Source organism: Microchirus variegatus (genome assembly GCF_963457635.1).
Source record: "Microchirus variegatus genome assembly, chromosome: 3".
NCBI lineage: Eukaryota > Metazoa > Chordata > Actinopteri > Pleuronectiformes > Soleidae > Microchirus > Microchirus variegatus.
Genome location: NC_139804.1, coordinates 7,683,133 through 7,701,043, shown reverse-complemented (window position 1 = coordinate 7,701,043; position 17,911 = coordinate 7,683,133). Strand labels below are relative to the sequence as shown.

Sequence of the window (17,911 nt, the reverse complement as noted above, 5' to 3'; positions counted from 1 at the left end):
TCTTGATCCATAACGTATTCCCACCAAGTTTCGGGGAAATTCAGTAGAACTCAGTGTAAGTTATAGGGCACTCCCTGTTTCATGGCGAATGGTTGAAATTCACCAAAACACTGAGGGTTGCTGTGGCCACGCCATATTGAATCTTTCAACAACTTTTTTTATCTCTGATGTGTCAAGTACAAATTGCCTTGTTTTGTTTATGTCGGTACGACAAACGCTCTCGGTACGAGTTCGCTCATTTACGAAGGGTGCAAATCACCAGAATGGATGCCAAAATTCAAAATGACTGACTTTGTGTTGAGTTGAGACCATGGTTACCGTTGACTTTTTTGTTCGTCTTGGTCTATAACATCTTCCCACAGAGTTTGGGGATGATCGGATTTTTGCCAGACCTGACCTCCACGCAAAGTTTTTACCCACCCCCTCAAAAATGGCCGCAAATCTATAGATATTATAATAATCTGAACAATATGTTCGGCCACTGCCATTCGTGGCTTGGGCCCTAGACAGGGAACTAGGAGCCAATGGAGGGAAGCCAGACTGGGGGAAATATCCTCTTACCTGTGAGCTTCTATTATGAAGTGATTTTTGTGAGCAATGGAAGCCTGGTTGACCCAGACAAAGTCAGTTAGGTTTATTACATTCTTAGAAATAAGGGTTCCAAAAGGGTCCTTCTACAAGGGCTGAGGTTCTACCTGGAACCCTTTGCTTCTGAAAAACCCTTCTCGGTAACACTAATGGTTCCAGTAAGAACCATTTTGAGAGAACCCTTTAAGACCCCTTTCCTGAATAAAGGGCTTTAAAAGGGTTCTTGGTGGAACCTTTATAAAAAAGGTTCTACCTGGAGCCAAAAAGGGTTCTCCTATGAGGACAAGCTGAAGAACCTTACATGGTTTTACTTGGCACTTTTATTTCTAAGAGTGCGTGAGCTCCCATTATGGAGTGATTTTGGGGAGCAATAGAAGCCTGGTTGACCCAGACATCATCAGTCAGGGTGACTGCTGTACGAAAACAAAGCCCAGACCTTGCATCATGAACTGTGGATTGTTCTTTGTAAAAGAAAATGCCAGTGAACCAGGAATGATGACACACACACACACACACAAACACACTCTGATGTTTGAGAAGAACTTGGGGGCAGCAGTGACTGTTGTCGGGGGAGGTTAAGCAGTCACTTATCCACACATGTGCCCCATTAATTAGCCGACATGGGAGCTACAGCTCGAGGCTGTGTTGATGCTTACAAAGATGGTGGTGGGGGGTGGGGGGGTAGAGAGGCCACCGTTTTGTATCCTGATGCCCCAGGGGCAGCTGGGCCACGCCACCTGTTAATGAGCTCTGAAGTGGTCACTAATTGGACGTCTGACTGTGGACCACCCAGAGAACAGTAAAGAAGAGACCGCATGAAGACGCAAAGGCCACAGATGACAGTTTGGGTGTTTTGCATTTTGTTTTCTTTCTCTTTTGCAAACACAAACAATCTGAGGTGCTTTTATCGCACACTTTATTTCTGATGTGTTTCGACCTGCTGAGGGAGCGTTTGTGTGTATGTAGCAGCAGCGTGAGGGACGGGCGGAGACAAGAAGCCCTCAAAGTGCTTAATGACGGGGGTTTTTGAGCAGTAAAATTCACTTTTGAAACTCTTTTGTGGGCGCAAGCTTCTGCATATTTTTCACATTTACACAGTATTTGGACTTCCTGGACTAACCAACTCTGATTTGATCATCAGTTTGAAGCTTTTTTTCATGATAAAAACAAGATTTCTGATTGTTTTAGCTTCTTAAAGGTGCATTATGTAATAAATCTAAAGCAACTGGCCATAAAATCCTCCTAATATGTCACAGAGACTCAGGAATAATGTTCATATAACAAACTGAACTCACCAACAACAACAGTACAGACAAAATATTCACATTAAAAAAAAATATTTTGCAGACTGCAAATCATGTTTATGCTTTGAAATCCTGTTTTGGCATGTGGCTCCACCTACCGCCGTCTACCAATCATTGCAGTCAGTAGAGTCTCAGCTGCCGAGCAACCACGGGTTGCCAGTTACGTTAGAAAACGAAACCTAAAAGACCTCTTTTTTGTAATTATTTAAATGTAGTAACTGTTTTTGGCCACATTCTTACATATGGCACCTTTAAATGTGAATATTTTTTTGGTTTCTTTGCTCCACATCACAAAGAAATCATTAAAACTAAATTGTTTTGGTTTGTGGACAAAACCAGACGTTCGAGAACATCGTCATTTCCAGGTTTGACAAACACTGAGCGACGTTTTTTAACGTTTTCTGACATTTTATGGACCAAACGATTCATCAATTCATCGAGAAAATAATCGACAGATTAATCGTTAGTTGCAGCTCTACACTGCATATTATACACACTTGTATGGCGTTCAGCTTGCGAATGATTGACCGTCTTTAGCCAAGATTTTGATAGGGGTACTTGTGTATTTTGATAGTTGATCCAGTGTGTAATTGCTGTCAGTGCCAAACTGCGTCTCCATCAGAAGCAGACGTTTCTGCTTTGTGTTTAATTTGTCTTGTTTTTGTCGACCGCATATTATTGTCGCATCCTGCCGGTGTCAAGCTGTGAATGTCAGACCAGCGCATGCTGCGTGTTTGTGTTGATATGTTGTGTTTTATTTGTCGGACTTCATTCATGTGCGAACGACATGGTTATGTGGGTTTTTTTTGTTTGTTTTTTTTGCGTGACGCTGCTCTCCTGTCGCGTTTCCACTCAGACGCGCTGATGTTCGGACAAACAGACGGACAGATAAGTGCCAGATAATGGGTCCGGGGCTCAGCACGAGGCCCTTTAACTGTCATGCTAATTGCAGCGTTACAGGAGCAGCGTGGGGGATGTGATGTGGGACATGATCACTGTGTTTTGAATGTCTGCTCGTGTTTGCTGTTATTAATATGTCCAAAAAAATTGTCTGGAAAGTGAAAATGTGTTTTTATTCATGCATATCCATTCTCTAATGGTGGGCGGGGCCCGACGAGATGACGAGGTCACCCTCGTCTCCGCACCCCGGCGATCCAAAGTACTCTCCGATGAACACTTCTGTCCGCCCGTCTGCTGCTTATCGCCGCCGATGCCAGGCCTCATTCAGGAAACAGATACTTCCAACAGACTGCCGCCGCGTTAGCTAAACGGCTTGGATGCGCTTTGATTAAGATTCCTCTTAGCAACAAACCCTCGCCCCACCCCCGCCCGGCTCTCAAATTAACCCCCCGTCAGTGGCCCACAAAGACAGTGGGCATGGCTGAGTCTGATTTATTTCACACTGAGCCATCAGAGGGGCACAGTTGGCCACTCATCTCCCTCCCCTCATGAGCCCCCACGCACCCCCCAACCCCCTGGCCCTCTTGGCCTCTTCTTCCTTTCGCCTCCACCCCCCTTCTGTCCCGCCCTCACACCGCCTGTCACACTGAGGCAGGCACAAGGCACAAAGAGGAGTAAAATGAAAGGGAGCTGATTAGCTATTAATGGTGCGTTATTGTATTTGCATCAGAACTGTGTGGAGAGTGGCGTTGTCAATCATGCCGAGTCTGAAACCCTGGACCTCCCTCCCTCCGTCCGTCACCCCCTCCCTCCTCTGTCCTGCCCATGTGCTCCCTCAGGGGTACAGCCACTTATGGCTATTGATATGGTAGAAATGACTCTGTTGTGAACCTACACATTCAAACCACCGAACACCAACACAACAAGGCGATAACCTCCCGCTGAGCACAGAACACAGAGAAGCTGGAATCGGAAAACATTTATGTGGATTTTTGATAGATCAAAACAAAAGGATTTACAGCGGTTCGGATTGTGTTTCTTTGTTGTGATGTGGATGTCTGAATCCTGCAGCCACGACGGCCTGCAGAGTTTTCACGCATGGAACCTGGTTCTTTTTATCGCGTTTGCGCTCCACTCGCCGCGAGGATGCGGCGGGCTGGAGGACCGGACCAGGGGTGGGGAAAGCGGGCAGAGTGTTTCTGGGTTCTCAGACCGTGTGGTGTTATTGTTGACAGAGATTGGAGTCGCTCAGGATGCGGCCAGCGACGAGACAACGCCGGCTCCCACCACCGAGCATGAGGACGACAACACGTTGGGCTACACAGGTACTGATGATGATGCTGATGATGCTGCTGTGGTTACACTTTTCCTCCTGCTTTTTTATGCCTTCACTTGTGTGTTTGTCCTTGACTTTGTCAAGTGACGTGTGTCCTTCATCTGCTGAAGATGTAAAGTCCTTCTGTGCTGCAGTAAAAAGCATGAATTTGTGACATCAGAACCAGTTTGGAGCCAATCATGGTCCAAGACACAAGTGATGTGGAAAGTTGACACCTCCATCATACATGGATTTTCAAACAAATTACAGTTATTACATTCTAAGGAAACATTATTTGTGACATTAACTTCCCGTTGATGCTTAAAAGTTGCATATTGGACTTTTCTTTTTACAGAAATGAGACAAATACTAGAACTAGGTCAAATGAGATGTTCCCAAAATGCATCTAATCTCTTTCCATCAGCAGTATAGAGTCACCTGCGGGACCATATCTATGTTCCCCGCTTTGTATGTGACCAGGGAACATAGGACCCTTTCTCTAAAAAAGGGTTCTATGTTCCCCGCTGTTACCCCAAAAGGACCCAGGGAACATAGGATCCTACCCCTTACCCTAACCCTTACCCTTTACCCTGGAGCTCCACACCCAGGCTTCCACAAAGTGGGGAACATAGGACCCTTTTTTTTAAAAAAAAAAGGTCAGATGCTCCCCGATCGGGGAACATAGGACCCGGGGAACATAGGTACGACCCCGTCACCTGCTACTTTATTAGGTACACAGAAGCTCATCTTCCTCAAGGTTTGACGTGTTGTGTGTTCAGAGATGTTCTTCTCAATGCCTTGGTTGTAAGGAGTGTTTTTCTATCATCTCAAAGTCTTCTAAAAGTCACCTAAATCACATCACCGTCCTTCCTTGTTCTGATTCTCAGTTTGATATTCAGCAGATCATCTGGACCATGTCTACTTGTCTAAATAAATCAAATTGCTGCCATGTGGTTTGCTGATGAGATCTAAACAAAAGTGCTGTTTGAGTGTTTTCTCAATATGAGAGACTCAAATATTAAGTGTAGGAGTGGAAGGACACACATCGCAGCTGTAGAGAGAATGACTATAATATAACACAATATCATCAGCAACAATGAATATGTAGAGCAAGTGTGAAGTTTATGTGCATGTCGCGTCTGCTGCTGCTCCAGTTTCAAGTCTCAGAGCAGCACTGTGGAGAAATGAGGCCCAAAGCAACCATTGGAGTGCATCAGTCGACACAGACAATAAAGCTCTGGGGAAATGAGAGAAGAAGGGTTTTGGCCTGAGGGACCGACGAGCACACAAAGAAATCAAGTCTGGAGAAAATGACTGATGACGCACGTGTGTTGTGTTGTTTTATTTCTTTGGCTCCTTCCCTCGAGTGTTCCTCGGTTTGTTGTCGCAGCGCGGAGAGACCTTCCTCCCCAGGTGATTTAGTGGACCTCACACAGCTGCAGCAAAGTGAAAAGACGGCTGCGTCGAATGCCAAAAGACAGGGCTGTGACATTCACTGTGTGTGCGGTAGCTTGGCAACTCGCGATTTTACTTTCCCCCCAAAACGCAGACGATAGCTGACAAAACCAGTGTCCCACTGTGCCTTGTATCAACAGTGTCAAAGTATTTAGTTTTGTTGCTGAAACAACGACTGATAGTTTTAATAATAGTCCTGATCCCGCCTTTCGCACTAAGGGTGAATTCCAATTCCTTGCTTAACCCTCAATCTCAAAAATGTGCGCTCCCTCTAGTGCAGGGGTCACCAACCTTTTTGAGTCAGAGAGCTACCTTAAGGGTAAAAAATAATATGGAGGGCTACCATATAATATTTTTTTGTTTGTTTACAATTTAAATGATTAATATTATGCATTCAACTGCATACACATTCCTTCCAGTGCTTACTCCTAACGATTACCAGTTTTTATAAACAATATCAAAGATATTTTACTGACAGATCATACGGATACATGCAAGTGAGGTGAAGTGAAGTGAGCCCGCGGGCACCGTATTGGCTGCCCGCGGGCTACCAGGTGCCCGCGGGCACCACGTTGGTGACCCCTGCTCTAGTGCAAGTGCTGTCCCGATTCTCAAAAAAATTAAGTTGAGGGGCAAGTTTAAGGGCTGTATCGCCCTCAATATTGAGATTTTCCAAGACCACCCTTGGGAGCAAGGGCTACCCAGAATGCATTGCGTGTTTTGACATAACAAAGATGGCGCCGAAAGCAGCGAAACGAGCACGCTACAAATTAAGTATTTTCTTTGTTAATAGAGATATAAAAATTATGAAAACCATTGTATTATCTTAGTTTAGGCCCATATTATGGATTACTGACGTCATTGTTGCGTAACATTTATTTTTATTTTACTATCTTTTGTCAATAGCCGGCCTGTGCGAACAAGCGCTCGTTTGCTATGGTTTACTTTTCAATAAGCCGTGGTGTGTAGTAACTGTAACTGTCAGCTGAATATGTCCGTGGTTATGGTATTTGTATGAGTATCATCTTATAACTAACTGACAACCTAATAACTTGACTGACAAACAGATCGTAATAAATAATCGTGACGTAAATGTGTTCTTCTTCTTCTTTTTTTGGAGTTGACAGACTGGACGCAGCTTTGGCGTTATTCTGCCCCCCACAGTCTGAAGATGTATCTGCATTTAAGGGGTGTCCCATTTCTAAGTTACAAAATAACCCTCAACACTTGGTTTTCAGGGCCAGTTAAGATTAAGGGTTGAGCTTGAGGGTTAAGATTGAGAGTTGATATAGGAATTGGAATCGGCCCCAAGTCATGTGGGATTGGCTCCTGTGACGCTCACGTGGAGGATAAAAGACACGTGAATGAATGAATATTCTTCGAAGTTCACACATTTTAACCGTTGTCATGTGCTTTGAATTTGTGTTTAAAGGAGTGGAATCATGTCATCTGTCTCACTCCATTTCAGTTCATCTTTACACAGTGGACAGTGCCAGGTGGAGTTCACTTTATAATCCGTCCATTTAATCCCATCTGTGCATGAACTGAAGAAGCGATCTGGCCCGGTCAGTGAATTGGAAATGAGACTAATGTGCACTAATACCTTAGTCTGCTGCTGATAGAGTAAAGTGGGAGAGCGGCTGCCAGAGAGTCCATTTTCAGAGAGCGTGACTCGTTTACATGGAAAAGTGAGGACGAGCCCGAGAGCTGCCAGGTTTAGCCAAGGTGAAAATGTAATGTAGCTGTGATGTTAGTGTTACAGTGAAGGGTATTTGAGGCGATTGAAACCATGTGATCTCAGCGACCTTCAGGAGGAAGTTATACTGTTGATCTGATCACATTCATGGCAAGAAGAGCACACTGTAGGGTACAGTTGGGATTTAACATTTGGAAATCTCAAGATATGTTCCATATACCACAGTAACACGTACAGGTTGTGATATTTATTGCAGTATTGTGGTAGTTTAGACTGAATGATAATACATATTTTGATTTTGTGATGACAGTGACGGTACAATGTATATTGTGATGTTTTGATACTATAGACCAGCGGTTCTCAACTTTTTATACCAAGTACCACCTGACAAAATATACCAGATGTACCACAGTTTGAGAACCATAGCTATAGGCAATACAAAATGTATTGCAATATTCCAAATATATACTGTAGATTGGCACACGAGGAAGTTATACTGTTGATCTGATCACATTCATGGCAAGACATTAGGTAAAAAGAGTAGAACGTAGGGTACAGTTGGGATTTAACAATTTGAAAATCTCAAGATATGTTCAATACCACAGGAACAAGCACAGATTATGATATATATTGCAGTATTTTGATAGTATCGACTGAATGTTATATGCGCATTTTGACGGTTCTGCTATTTATTGCAATATTGTGACACTTAATTTATTGGGATATTGTGATACTTTTGACCAGCGGTTCTCAACTTTTTTATACCAAGTACCACCTCAGAAAACAATGAACGTACCACAGTTTGAGAACCATAGCTATAGGCAATACAAAATGGATTGCAATATACCAATTATACTCTGTAGATGGTACAATATTTATTGTATGTATAGTAATATTATAGACCAGTGTTTCCCAAAATTGCTGTTATAGGAACCCACTTTTCAAGGATGACGGAAAACATTCCAAATCACGATATCAATCTACCAAATTTCCAAATTTGCATATAGATGTTTGGTAAATGAATTTGGAATTTTATGCAATTTCTACAAAAATAGCATACTTTACAAATGTATTTTGGGACCCAAATAAATTTCCTGTGACCCATCTGTGGGTCTCGACCCAGTCTTTGGGAATCGCCAATGGTCACATCTTTATTGTGGTGTTGAGACAGTATCAAAGGTATAATTATAGTGCGATATTGTGATAATACTTCTGTGCTAAATTAGGTGTGAAACTATTTTTGCTGTATAAGAGCTGTAGAGGCATTAGGGAGGATGGTTTGATACCATGGCAGCTCCACGATAGTATCTTAAGTGCTGATACACCCATATTCCATGAGGGATGGTTGGATGTCAAGTGGAGGGAAGAACTTTGGACCGAAGTCAACAAAGTTGTAACGTGATGTTCTTCACCTCGTATAAGAAACACCACAAACACAGTGACCTGTTCGTGTCTTTTATGGCGGTCACCGGGGACTAATACAGAGCACTGTGAATTTTATCACGAGCCACATGCTGACCTGAAGTTACCAATACATTAAGTGTTTTTTATTGGTCCCTCAAGACTCTGACTCTCAGCCAAGCTCTAAATCGTTTCCCGATATCAAAGAGCTCTGCACAGAACTTCATTTATAATAAATGAGAGTGACCTGTGTGAAGGCGGTGGATTAGAGAGGCTTGCTAAAAACTCTTGCAGTTAAACTTTGCTCGCCGCTGCTTGGCAAGAAAACACACAGAGAGAGGGAGAGAGAGGTTTGGATCTTCTGCCCGGGCATGAAAGCCTGAGCCGTAACTTCAGAGAGTACATCAGCGCTAATACCCTGCCCACCACCATTGGGTTTGTCAGAGATGTTTGTGAGGTCATGGAAAGCTGCCGTCAGCGACGAGCTCCGGGATAAAGGTCTGCTCTGATAAGACGTTTTATCTTCTCTCAAAGTGGTCGTCCCTGAACGTCTCGGTAGAAACAATTCACCGTGCTGGCAGACGCACAGAAGAATGACATGATGAAAGGTCTCGGTGAGGAGTCAGGTGGTTCTTATTGTGAGCCAATCATGAAAGATTTGAGAGATGACAGAAAATATCCGTCAACACTCAAAAAAAGGGCAATTTTTTACCCACACATTTCTATGGTGATTTTGTAAATGACGAAGAGTCAATGATTAAAAGTGATGAAAGCACTTGTTCATTTTGTTGACCTGTTCACACTTGCACACTGCTGTGCGTGCCAACTGATGCAATTAACCCAGGCCTTGCCTGTTCTTTGCCCCCGCGGACACGAAACAGCCTAATTTATAACCTAATTTATCACTAACGGGTAAAATTGCAGCTTCTCACGTCACAGGAACTGTGAGCAATACAAACACCGTGCCTCAGTCACGTTCAGTATCATTAATCTAACTGACAAAATACTGCACTCTTCAAACAACTGTGACACAATATAGAGTTAAAAAGCCTGAGAACTTGCCTTAATCTGCAACATTTAGCAAAGCAAATGTCAAAAATCTCATTATTCAACAGAGACGTCTGGTGAATTTCAGTAACTCTTGATCTACGAGGTTTTTCAGGCACAACCATCTCTCGGGTTTACAGAGAATTGTCCAAACAAAGCAAAACATGTCTTGTGAGAAGCAATTTTTCTGTGGAAATAAAGGTCAGAGGTCGAAGCACAATGACCAGACCTGTTTGTGATTGTATGAAAAAGGCAACTCAAATAACCTTTCCTTACAATTACTCTCTTAGAAATAATGGTTCCAAAAGGGTCCTTCTACAAGGGCTGAGGTTCTACCTGGAACCATTCGCTTCTGAAAAACCCTTTCAAGGGTTCTTGGTCACACTAATGGTTCCAGTAAGAACCATTTTGATCCAGAGAACCCTTTAAAACCCCTTTCCTGAATAAATGATTTAAAGGGTTCAAAAGGCTCCAAAGGGTATAAAAAGGTTCTGCCTGGAGCCAAAAGGGTTCTCGAGCCGAAGAACCTTATATGGTTCTACTTAGCACTTTTATTTCTAAGAGTCTTCCGTAAGTAGGGAACTAGCAGCCAACGGAGAGAAGCCAGATTGGGGGAAATATGCTCATACCTGCACTCTTAGAAATTAGAGTCCTTCTACAAGGGCTGAGGTTCTACCTGGAACCATTTGCTTCTGAAAAACCCTTTCCCAAAGAAAGGGGTTTTCAAGGGTTCTCTCTAATGGTTCCAGTAAATTCAAATTCAAATTCAAAAAAACTTTATTTGTCCCCAAGGGGCAATTGAAGACAGACACGTAGAGCAGCAGCATTAGGTCTACACAGGACAAGCATAAGTGCAACATAAACACAAGACAAGACAAGTAAGAACCATTTTGATCCAAAGAACCCTTTAAAACCCCTATACTGAATAAAGGGTTTTAAAAGGGTTCTTAGAGGATACCTCCAAAAGGGTTCCAGGTGGAACCTTTATAAAAAGGTTCTACCTGGAACCAAAAAGGGTCCTCCTATGAGGACAAGCCAAAGAACCTTATATGGTTCTACTTAGCACTTTTATTTCTAAGAGTGTAAGAAGAAGATGAAGAAGACCATCATGTGTACCTAATAATTTGACCAGTGAGTGCATATAGTTGATTGAAATGTGACTACAGCTGCCTTCTTCTACCATAGATGGACATCTGTTTCATTTCTGTAAACATATAGTACAGACAGAACACTTCCACCATTTCCAAAATAGTCGTCATTTTAAACGTTTCATTTCCTTAAAAAACATAAACATGACTCTTGGCGTTAAGTGCAGCCTCTGGCTGCTATAGTGGGAGCACATGCCACCACTGAGCTATGAGTTCTAATGGTTGTGTGACAGTTATGTCTGCTGACACATTGTCAAACTGTTGTGTACATTAGCCCTGGGATGTATTTATACTTTAGTGAGAACAGCAATAATGGGGGGAATGGGAACCTCTTGGTTCTTCATAACAGCGGAGCTGTGATTGATCGCGGCAGTTCCATGTAAAACTTGTATGATCGTATAGAGTTTGTAGCACACGTAGCTGTGTCTCACTTCTGCAGCGGGATCTTGACCGGATCACTTACGACACAAAAGTTATGTTCAAATAATAATCAGAAATCAGTTATTCAACTAATTTGTTGGTTTGTTTACATGTACAGTTAATCGAGCTGAGGCCTTAGTCCGACTAAGACAGGCAATCGGACAACTTGCCAAGTCCGAGTATACGTGTGGAGGAGAAAATCTGTTTAATAGCCGTGTACGTCTCATTCCGCCTTGGTAGGTGGCGCTGTAACTATATCTCTCTATTAGCTAGTGTGTATTGAATCAGTTTCCTGTTGACATTTACGTCACAGAAAAACAAACAGTGAAAGGCGAGATGGACGGTGAGATGTTTATGTTTCGTTGTCCGAAGAAAGACATTTCCGCCGTGTGATTTTCCAGCAACAGTACTGCAGTTTATACACGTCGTCTCCTTCTACTTCCAGAGAGGGATGGTGTGTCCAAGTCCAAATCCAGTCTGACTAAGTGTTTACATGCAGGAGTAATCGGACTATGAATTGTATTATGAATCAGAGGGCCCATGGTTGGTGTAGTGGTTAGCACCCTTGCAGCAAGAAAACCCGGGTTCCTGGGTTCGAGCCCGATTTGGAACAACTTCGGAACAAGGGCCTTTCTGCAAGGAGTTTGCATGTTCTCCCCGTGTGCGTGGGTTTTCTCCGGGTTCTCCGGCTTCCTCCAACTTTCCAAAAACATGCGATATGGGGATTAGGTAAATTGGTGACTCTCCAATTGACCGTAGGTGTGAGAGTGTGAGTGAATGATTGTTTGTCACTATATGTGGCCCTGTGATGGACTGGCGAACTGTCCAGGATGTACCCCGCCTATCGCCCAATGTCCCCGCGACCCCCTGATGGAGGATAAAGTGGTAGATAATGGATGGATGGATGTTAGTCCGACTAAGACTAGCTCAATTTTATAGAAAACCAAATTATTGTCTTTTTCCATGATGGCCTTCACATACTACTCGTTTTCTTCTTTTGTGGAGTAAACTTCTACGTCTGTTAAGGCTCCTGTGAAGCAAAGCCATTTCCTAAAGTACATATAGGCTCATTCTAAGGCCATGAAAACCAAGACCAATTTTATTTTAAAGTGACGGTTTTATTCGATTTCTGCCAACCTTTAAGATGGAGCCTGCTACTTAAAAGTACGTAAGATCCTCCTTTTGAATCCTTTGTTCCTGGGACATTTAGAGAAGCTTTTAAAGATTTGAAAAACCAAGACGTGATGCTGAAACACGATCAGGATTTAAATGGAGCCTCTAAAGAAGGCAGTTCCTGAATTGAAAACGCACTTCCTGCTTGGATCTCTGTGTGTGGAGACCGGTCGGCTTTCCTTATTGAGTTGAAGGTGGAGTGTTCGGAGTCTTAATACACGGCGCTAACAGCTTTACCACAAGAGATTGAGAGCTCTATTCTCTCCTTGTCCTTTGCTCTTATTACTAATCCGTCGCGCTGGCCTTGAGTCGCCACCCTGAAAACCAATTTCCTTGACAGTGTCGCCCTCACATATATTACCCCAGAGTCACCGCGGCATCAATGTGTCACCTCTCAAACGACACTCTCTGAATTCTCATCCGTCTTCGGGGCTGCAGTGATTATGACGCGATGCGGGGAAACAAAGAGGGAACAAGTTCAACCGTAGATGAACTCTTCTCCTCGCCGCGTTAACAACAGAGATAGATCCGTGGCCACGCCTGTAGGAGTGATTCACTCCAGATATAATTAGCTATAACCATTCACTAATGGCCCGTGCAGCTTCTCTGCAGCCTCAGAGCTGCTGAGGCCAGTAGAGCTTTGTTTTGTTTCCCCATCCAATCTCTTTTCGTCTCCCTGAGCCGCACAGCTTAGCTTAGCGCCGTCCCCAGGAAATGGCTCTATTAGCCGTTCTTGTCAAGATAACAAGTGGAGTAATGTGGTCAAGAGGCTGCGAAGATCTGAGGTGGGAGTTGGTACAAGTGCGCACGGGGGGGTCGGACACACGAGGAGGCGAGGAGGATTAAATTTGAATATTCAGACTCACGTTATCGAGTGTCCTCGTGATAATTGGGGGGTGCGAAGGAGTGGATTGGGTTTTGGTTAAATGTTAATCATCAGCTGCTCCTGCTCCTGTCAAACACGCTTTAATTTGTCAGTGAAAGTGTTTTCTCAGGAAGGTGAAAACGGGTCACGTTCTCCGCCTCCCCGAAGGAGAAAGGAGATAATGCGTCGTTTAAGTTTACACGAGTCTCAGAATCATCACTAACACGAGAAAACGGGGATGTCCATGTAGCATAGGCTGCATCCACACTTTACTGTTTTTGAGTGAAAACTTTGAGACTTGATTCGATTCAATCACTTATTTCCAGTATTTTGACTAATTTATGATAGACAAACTAATGTAAAAATACCAAAGAATGTCCATCGGCTACACATTTTCCATTTGAAAACACAAGGATCCATTGAAAATATTTGCAAACCTCTTAAGGAATAATTTTAATGAATTTTTGAAATTCAGGAAATGATCCATTTGCCCTGATACACTTCAACAGTGAGCTGACTTTTTTCAAAAAAACAAAAAGTATCTCGAATTGACTTGAAATTTACCATCATAATAGTCAGCATCGCCCTGAACAAGGGCGCGTTGAACATATTTGCAAACCTCTTAAGGACTAATTTTAATGAATTTTTGAAATTCAGGAAATTATCCATTTGTGTCAGAATTCACTAATAGACTACGCCCCTCATTGTTCACTGACGCCCTCCTTCAGATCTCAGCACACTCTTTTGTCATTTTCCTACACCAGGGCACTGGGTGAAGTTAGCTGCAGGTGCAGCTGCAGTATTTGAGGTTAGCTAAAAATCCCTGTTTTAAATCATTTGGGAGAAACAAAAATCAAAGTAAAAACCCGGGAGTCTTGTTCAATGTTGTCAACAAGCCTCGGCCGCAAAATCCACAGAACTTCTCAAAGTTGTGACATCCAGAAACTTTCCACAACTTAGAATATCATTGTGCAGTAGTGTGTGGTTTCAATGGGGCCTTGGAGGCAACATCAGTGAGCGATCCCTCTCTGAAGAAACATAAAAAAATGCAAAGACACTGCTCATGCTAAAAGCATTCTCCCCCAGCTCTCGTATAAAAAGCCTATTCTTTCTCGCCGTCTCTTTCCCTGGTGCGATCAGCTGCCAAAACAAACTGGCGCTGTGATGAATGTAATAAATATGATCGATGGGATATCTGGCTCTGCTGACCTCACACCGCGAGCTGGAGTTCAGGGAGCAGGTGCTGCTCAGATTTACAGCCCCCCCCCCACGCCACCACCATCACCCCCAGATCTCATGATACTCTCGTCTCTTTGCACACAAAAGCTGAGGCCTGCTGAGACACAGTCACACACAGCCCCACGACAGTCTCCGAGAAACGAGCTCCGGTACGACCGCCGACATGACGATGCGAGAGTGCATGTGATGACTAATAAAACGCAGAGATTATTTTACAGCTCATCAGGCCGCCAGTCATGGCTGAAAGTTATTAGCGCAAGATCAGCGCAGGGGTTGTCAGCGAGGTGCAGAAGCTCTGCAAGTTTACACATCTGCTAATAAAAACGTCTAATTAATCTTAAACGCAAAGGCACCTCTGGGAAAGAACAAACGAGCGACAACAAAGAACGCCGGCTGGGTTTGTTTTAAAAAGCTGTCATGGATGACAAATGTACAGTGTCTGCGCGTCAGCTGCGACAACACTTAAATTGTGTTTGATTCCGTTTTTAAGAAGCTGATTATAACTTACTTGATCATAACAAGGGTTCAAAGAAGAGAATGCATTTGTATGACTAATAAAAAACACAGTTTAGACATATAATTATAATAGAAGTGACACTTTTGGCCGATGTATTTGAGGTTTCTTACATAAACCCAAACACCTGCACAGCCAATGTTATATAATATTAGTGTAAGCCGGTGTTATTCAAGACAATTATTAGTCTTGGCAATAACACTTCAATATTACAACACTGACGACACTGTTTTTGCTTTGTCGAGGGGTTGAGGAAAAAGACGTATGATGGAAAAAATGGATGTCACATTCCAAAATGGGCCTAATCATTCACACGGGAAAGTAAGTAAGAAAGTAAGTTTTAGCATTTCTCTGGCAAAAGAAGACTGAGGGCACACACACACAAGGAACCTCGTCCTATCAAGTTCACTGACTTCCAACTGCACAAACTATAAGCTTTCAGGCTGGATTAGTCCAAACGGCTCGAATTCTGATCGCGTAACAAAAAAACAACAACTGTGACCCTGTCGTTACCATCAGAAACCCGATTTGTTCTACGCATGAGCAAAACGGGGGTTTCTTCTTCTGTTTTTACAGCGGGCAGCGACCACAGCTGTCGATAAACAATAGCTGTAAAGGGAAGTAGAGAGAACACAACTGGGTTTAAAGTGTTCATCACGCAGTAAAGTATACAGAGAAATATACTTAATGACATAACGGCTTCAAAACTGCCATAAAGCAGCTGACAGCTGTGGGCTAGTGTAGTGACACTGTGGATACGTCTACACTACTACATTTTCGTTTTAAATCAGCATCACAAATAATGTGTATCCAAGAATCTGACGACGTGTTCTCTGAGCTTTTCGTCCACAGAGTAAAGTTGAATATTGGCCAATAAGAAAATGTTTTAATCTACAGTATATAGTCATTTTCAAAGGACTAGTGCTGAAGAATTTTTCAGTTATGGTAATGCATGATAAGGAACGTAAAGGCTAAAATAACACAAACACTGTGCAACCTCACTGTCAAAGTGCATCAGGGCCTTAAGAGGTTTGCAAATATTTTCAACGCATCCTTGTTCAGGGCGATGCAGACTATCATGATGGTAAATTTCAAGTCATTCCGAGATACTTTTTGTTTTCGAGGAGAAAGTCAGCTCACTGTCAAAGTGCATCAGGGCAAATGGATTATTTCCTGAATTTCAAAAATTCATTAAAATTATTCCTTAAGAGGTTTGCAAATATTTTCAACGCATCTCTGTTCAGGGTGATGCTAACTATTATGATGGTAAATTTCAAGTCAATCCGAGATACTTCTTGTTTTGGAGAAGAAAGTCAGCCCACTGTTTAAGGGCATCAGGGCAAATGGATCATTTCCTGAATTTCAAAAATTCATTAAAATTATTACTTAAGAGGTTTCCAAATATTTTCAACGCATCCTTGTTCAGGGCGATGCCGACTATTATGATGGTAAATTTCAAGTCATTCCGAGATACTTTTGTTTTTGTGAAAAACGTCAGCTCACTGTTAAAGTGCATCAGGGCAAATGGATCATTTCCTGAATTGCAAAAATTAATTTAAATTATTCTTTAAGAGGTTTGCAAATATTTTCAATGCATCCTTGTTCAGGGCGATGCCGACAATGGAAAATGTCAAGTCATTCCGAGATTTTTTGCCTGGTGCAGCATGATAAATCTGTGAAAATTAAAATTGCTCCAAAAAATTGGAAAATCCAGGATGCACACCATTGGGTCATGCTCAACCCATATCCAAAGTCAACAAATGAGGGTCAACAAAGTCAGACAAACAGACACACTGGAGCAACTTGCTTTATCGATAGATGACTAAGTTCCACTCAACTTTTTTGTAAATATTAACATTCTCGCACAAGCATGTGACGTGCCAAACATTGACATGTTACTGTTGTAACTGTCAGCATGTTAGCATACTGACTCGATGTTTGGCTCTATAAGAAAAAGAACAAAATTTCTTAATATCCTGTGCGACAGACTTTGATAATAATGTGCTGAAAAGGAAATTGAAGGAGAATATGTGCATGAAATTGTTTTTCCAGGTTTTCACTACGGAGCGCCCCCTACAGTTTCAGAGTAGATACTTTTAAGACACCACCATAAACATTAATCCATCCATCGTCTACCTCTTTATCCTCACTCCTCAAAAACTCACCATTGACACAAGACCAAAGACTTCCTCCTGGTTCTGAGTTCTCTGATTCAGCGGCCCTGATCTTGCAAAGCTGGTTTCCTGCTAACAGTCAGTAGGGGGCAGTGGAGAGTCTCCCTGCAACAAGACAGTGACTCCAAAGCTGTTAAATTAGGGTAAATATCTTGCATATTTCTGCTGATTAAACAGAAAGTGAGAATCAAAACTTGTCAAACAGAAAAAAAAGAAAGCTCCAGCTCAAACATAAAAATCTTTGTCAGGATCTCGTCCCGAGGATCTCGTTGTCATGTGATTGGCTGAGGTTCAGCGCTGATTGGAACAAAGGAATCTCTTGGCTCACTCACCCTTGAGCCTCGCTGTCGACAATTAAAGCTCTCCTGTCGCTAAACCGGTTAAGCCAATTAAGCATGAAATGACATCCTGCTCGATTGTGACACCATGTGTTTCTGTGAGAGGAAGTGAGGGTGAGGAACAGGTCACTGCAAAAGCTGCGTTTTGCTAAAAAGCAGAGCAATTAAACGATGGTCAGAGATACTGTACATGGTCGTTGTCTAATTGTGTTCAGATCAGATCGCGTCTCCTTGTTTTCTTGTGTCGTCATGCGTAGAAATTCGCAAATTGGCGTCTGCTGTGGGGAAGTGCTTCATCGTAAATTCTTGCTATTAGCATAAACAAACTTCACAT

The 17,911-nt window shown here is 42.7% G+C and overlaps 1 protein-coding gene across 1 annotated transcript in view; it reads left to right on the top strand.

The window, feature by feature from the left end:
• Positions 1-17,911, top strand: part of robo1 (roundabout, axon guidance receptor, homolog 1) — a gene marked incomplete at its 5' end in the record, with an annotated part of 252,027 nt that overhangs the window by 31,390 nt on the left and 202,726 nt on the right. The window contains one exon of the mRNA XM_083886423.1: positions 4,028-4,117. Within this exon, the coding sequence (XP_083742549.1) occupies positions 4,028-4,117 (90 nt within the window). The remainder of the gene's footprint in view (positions 1-4,027; positions 4,118-17,911) is intronic.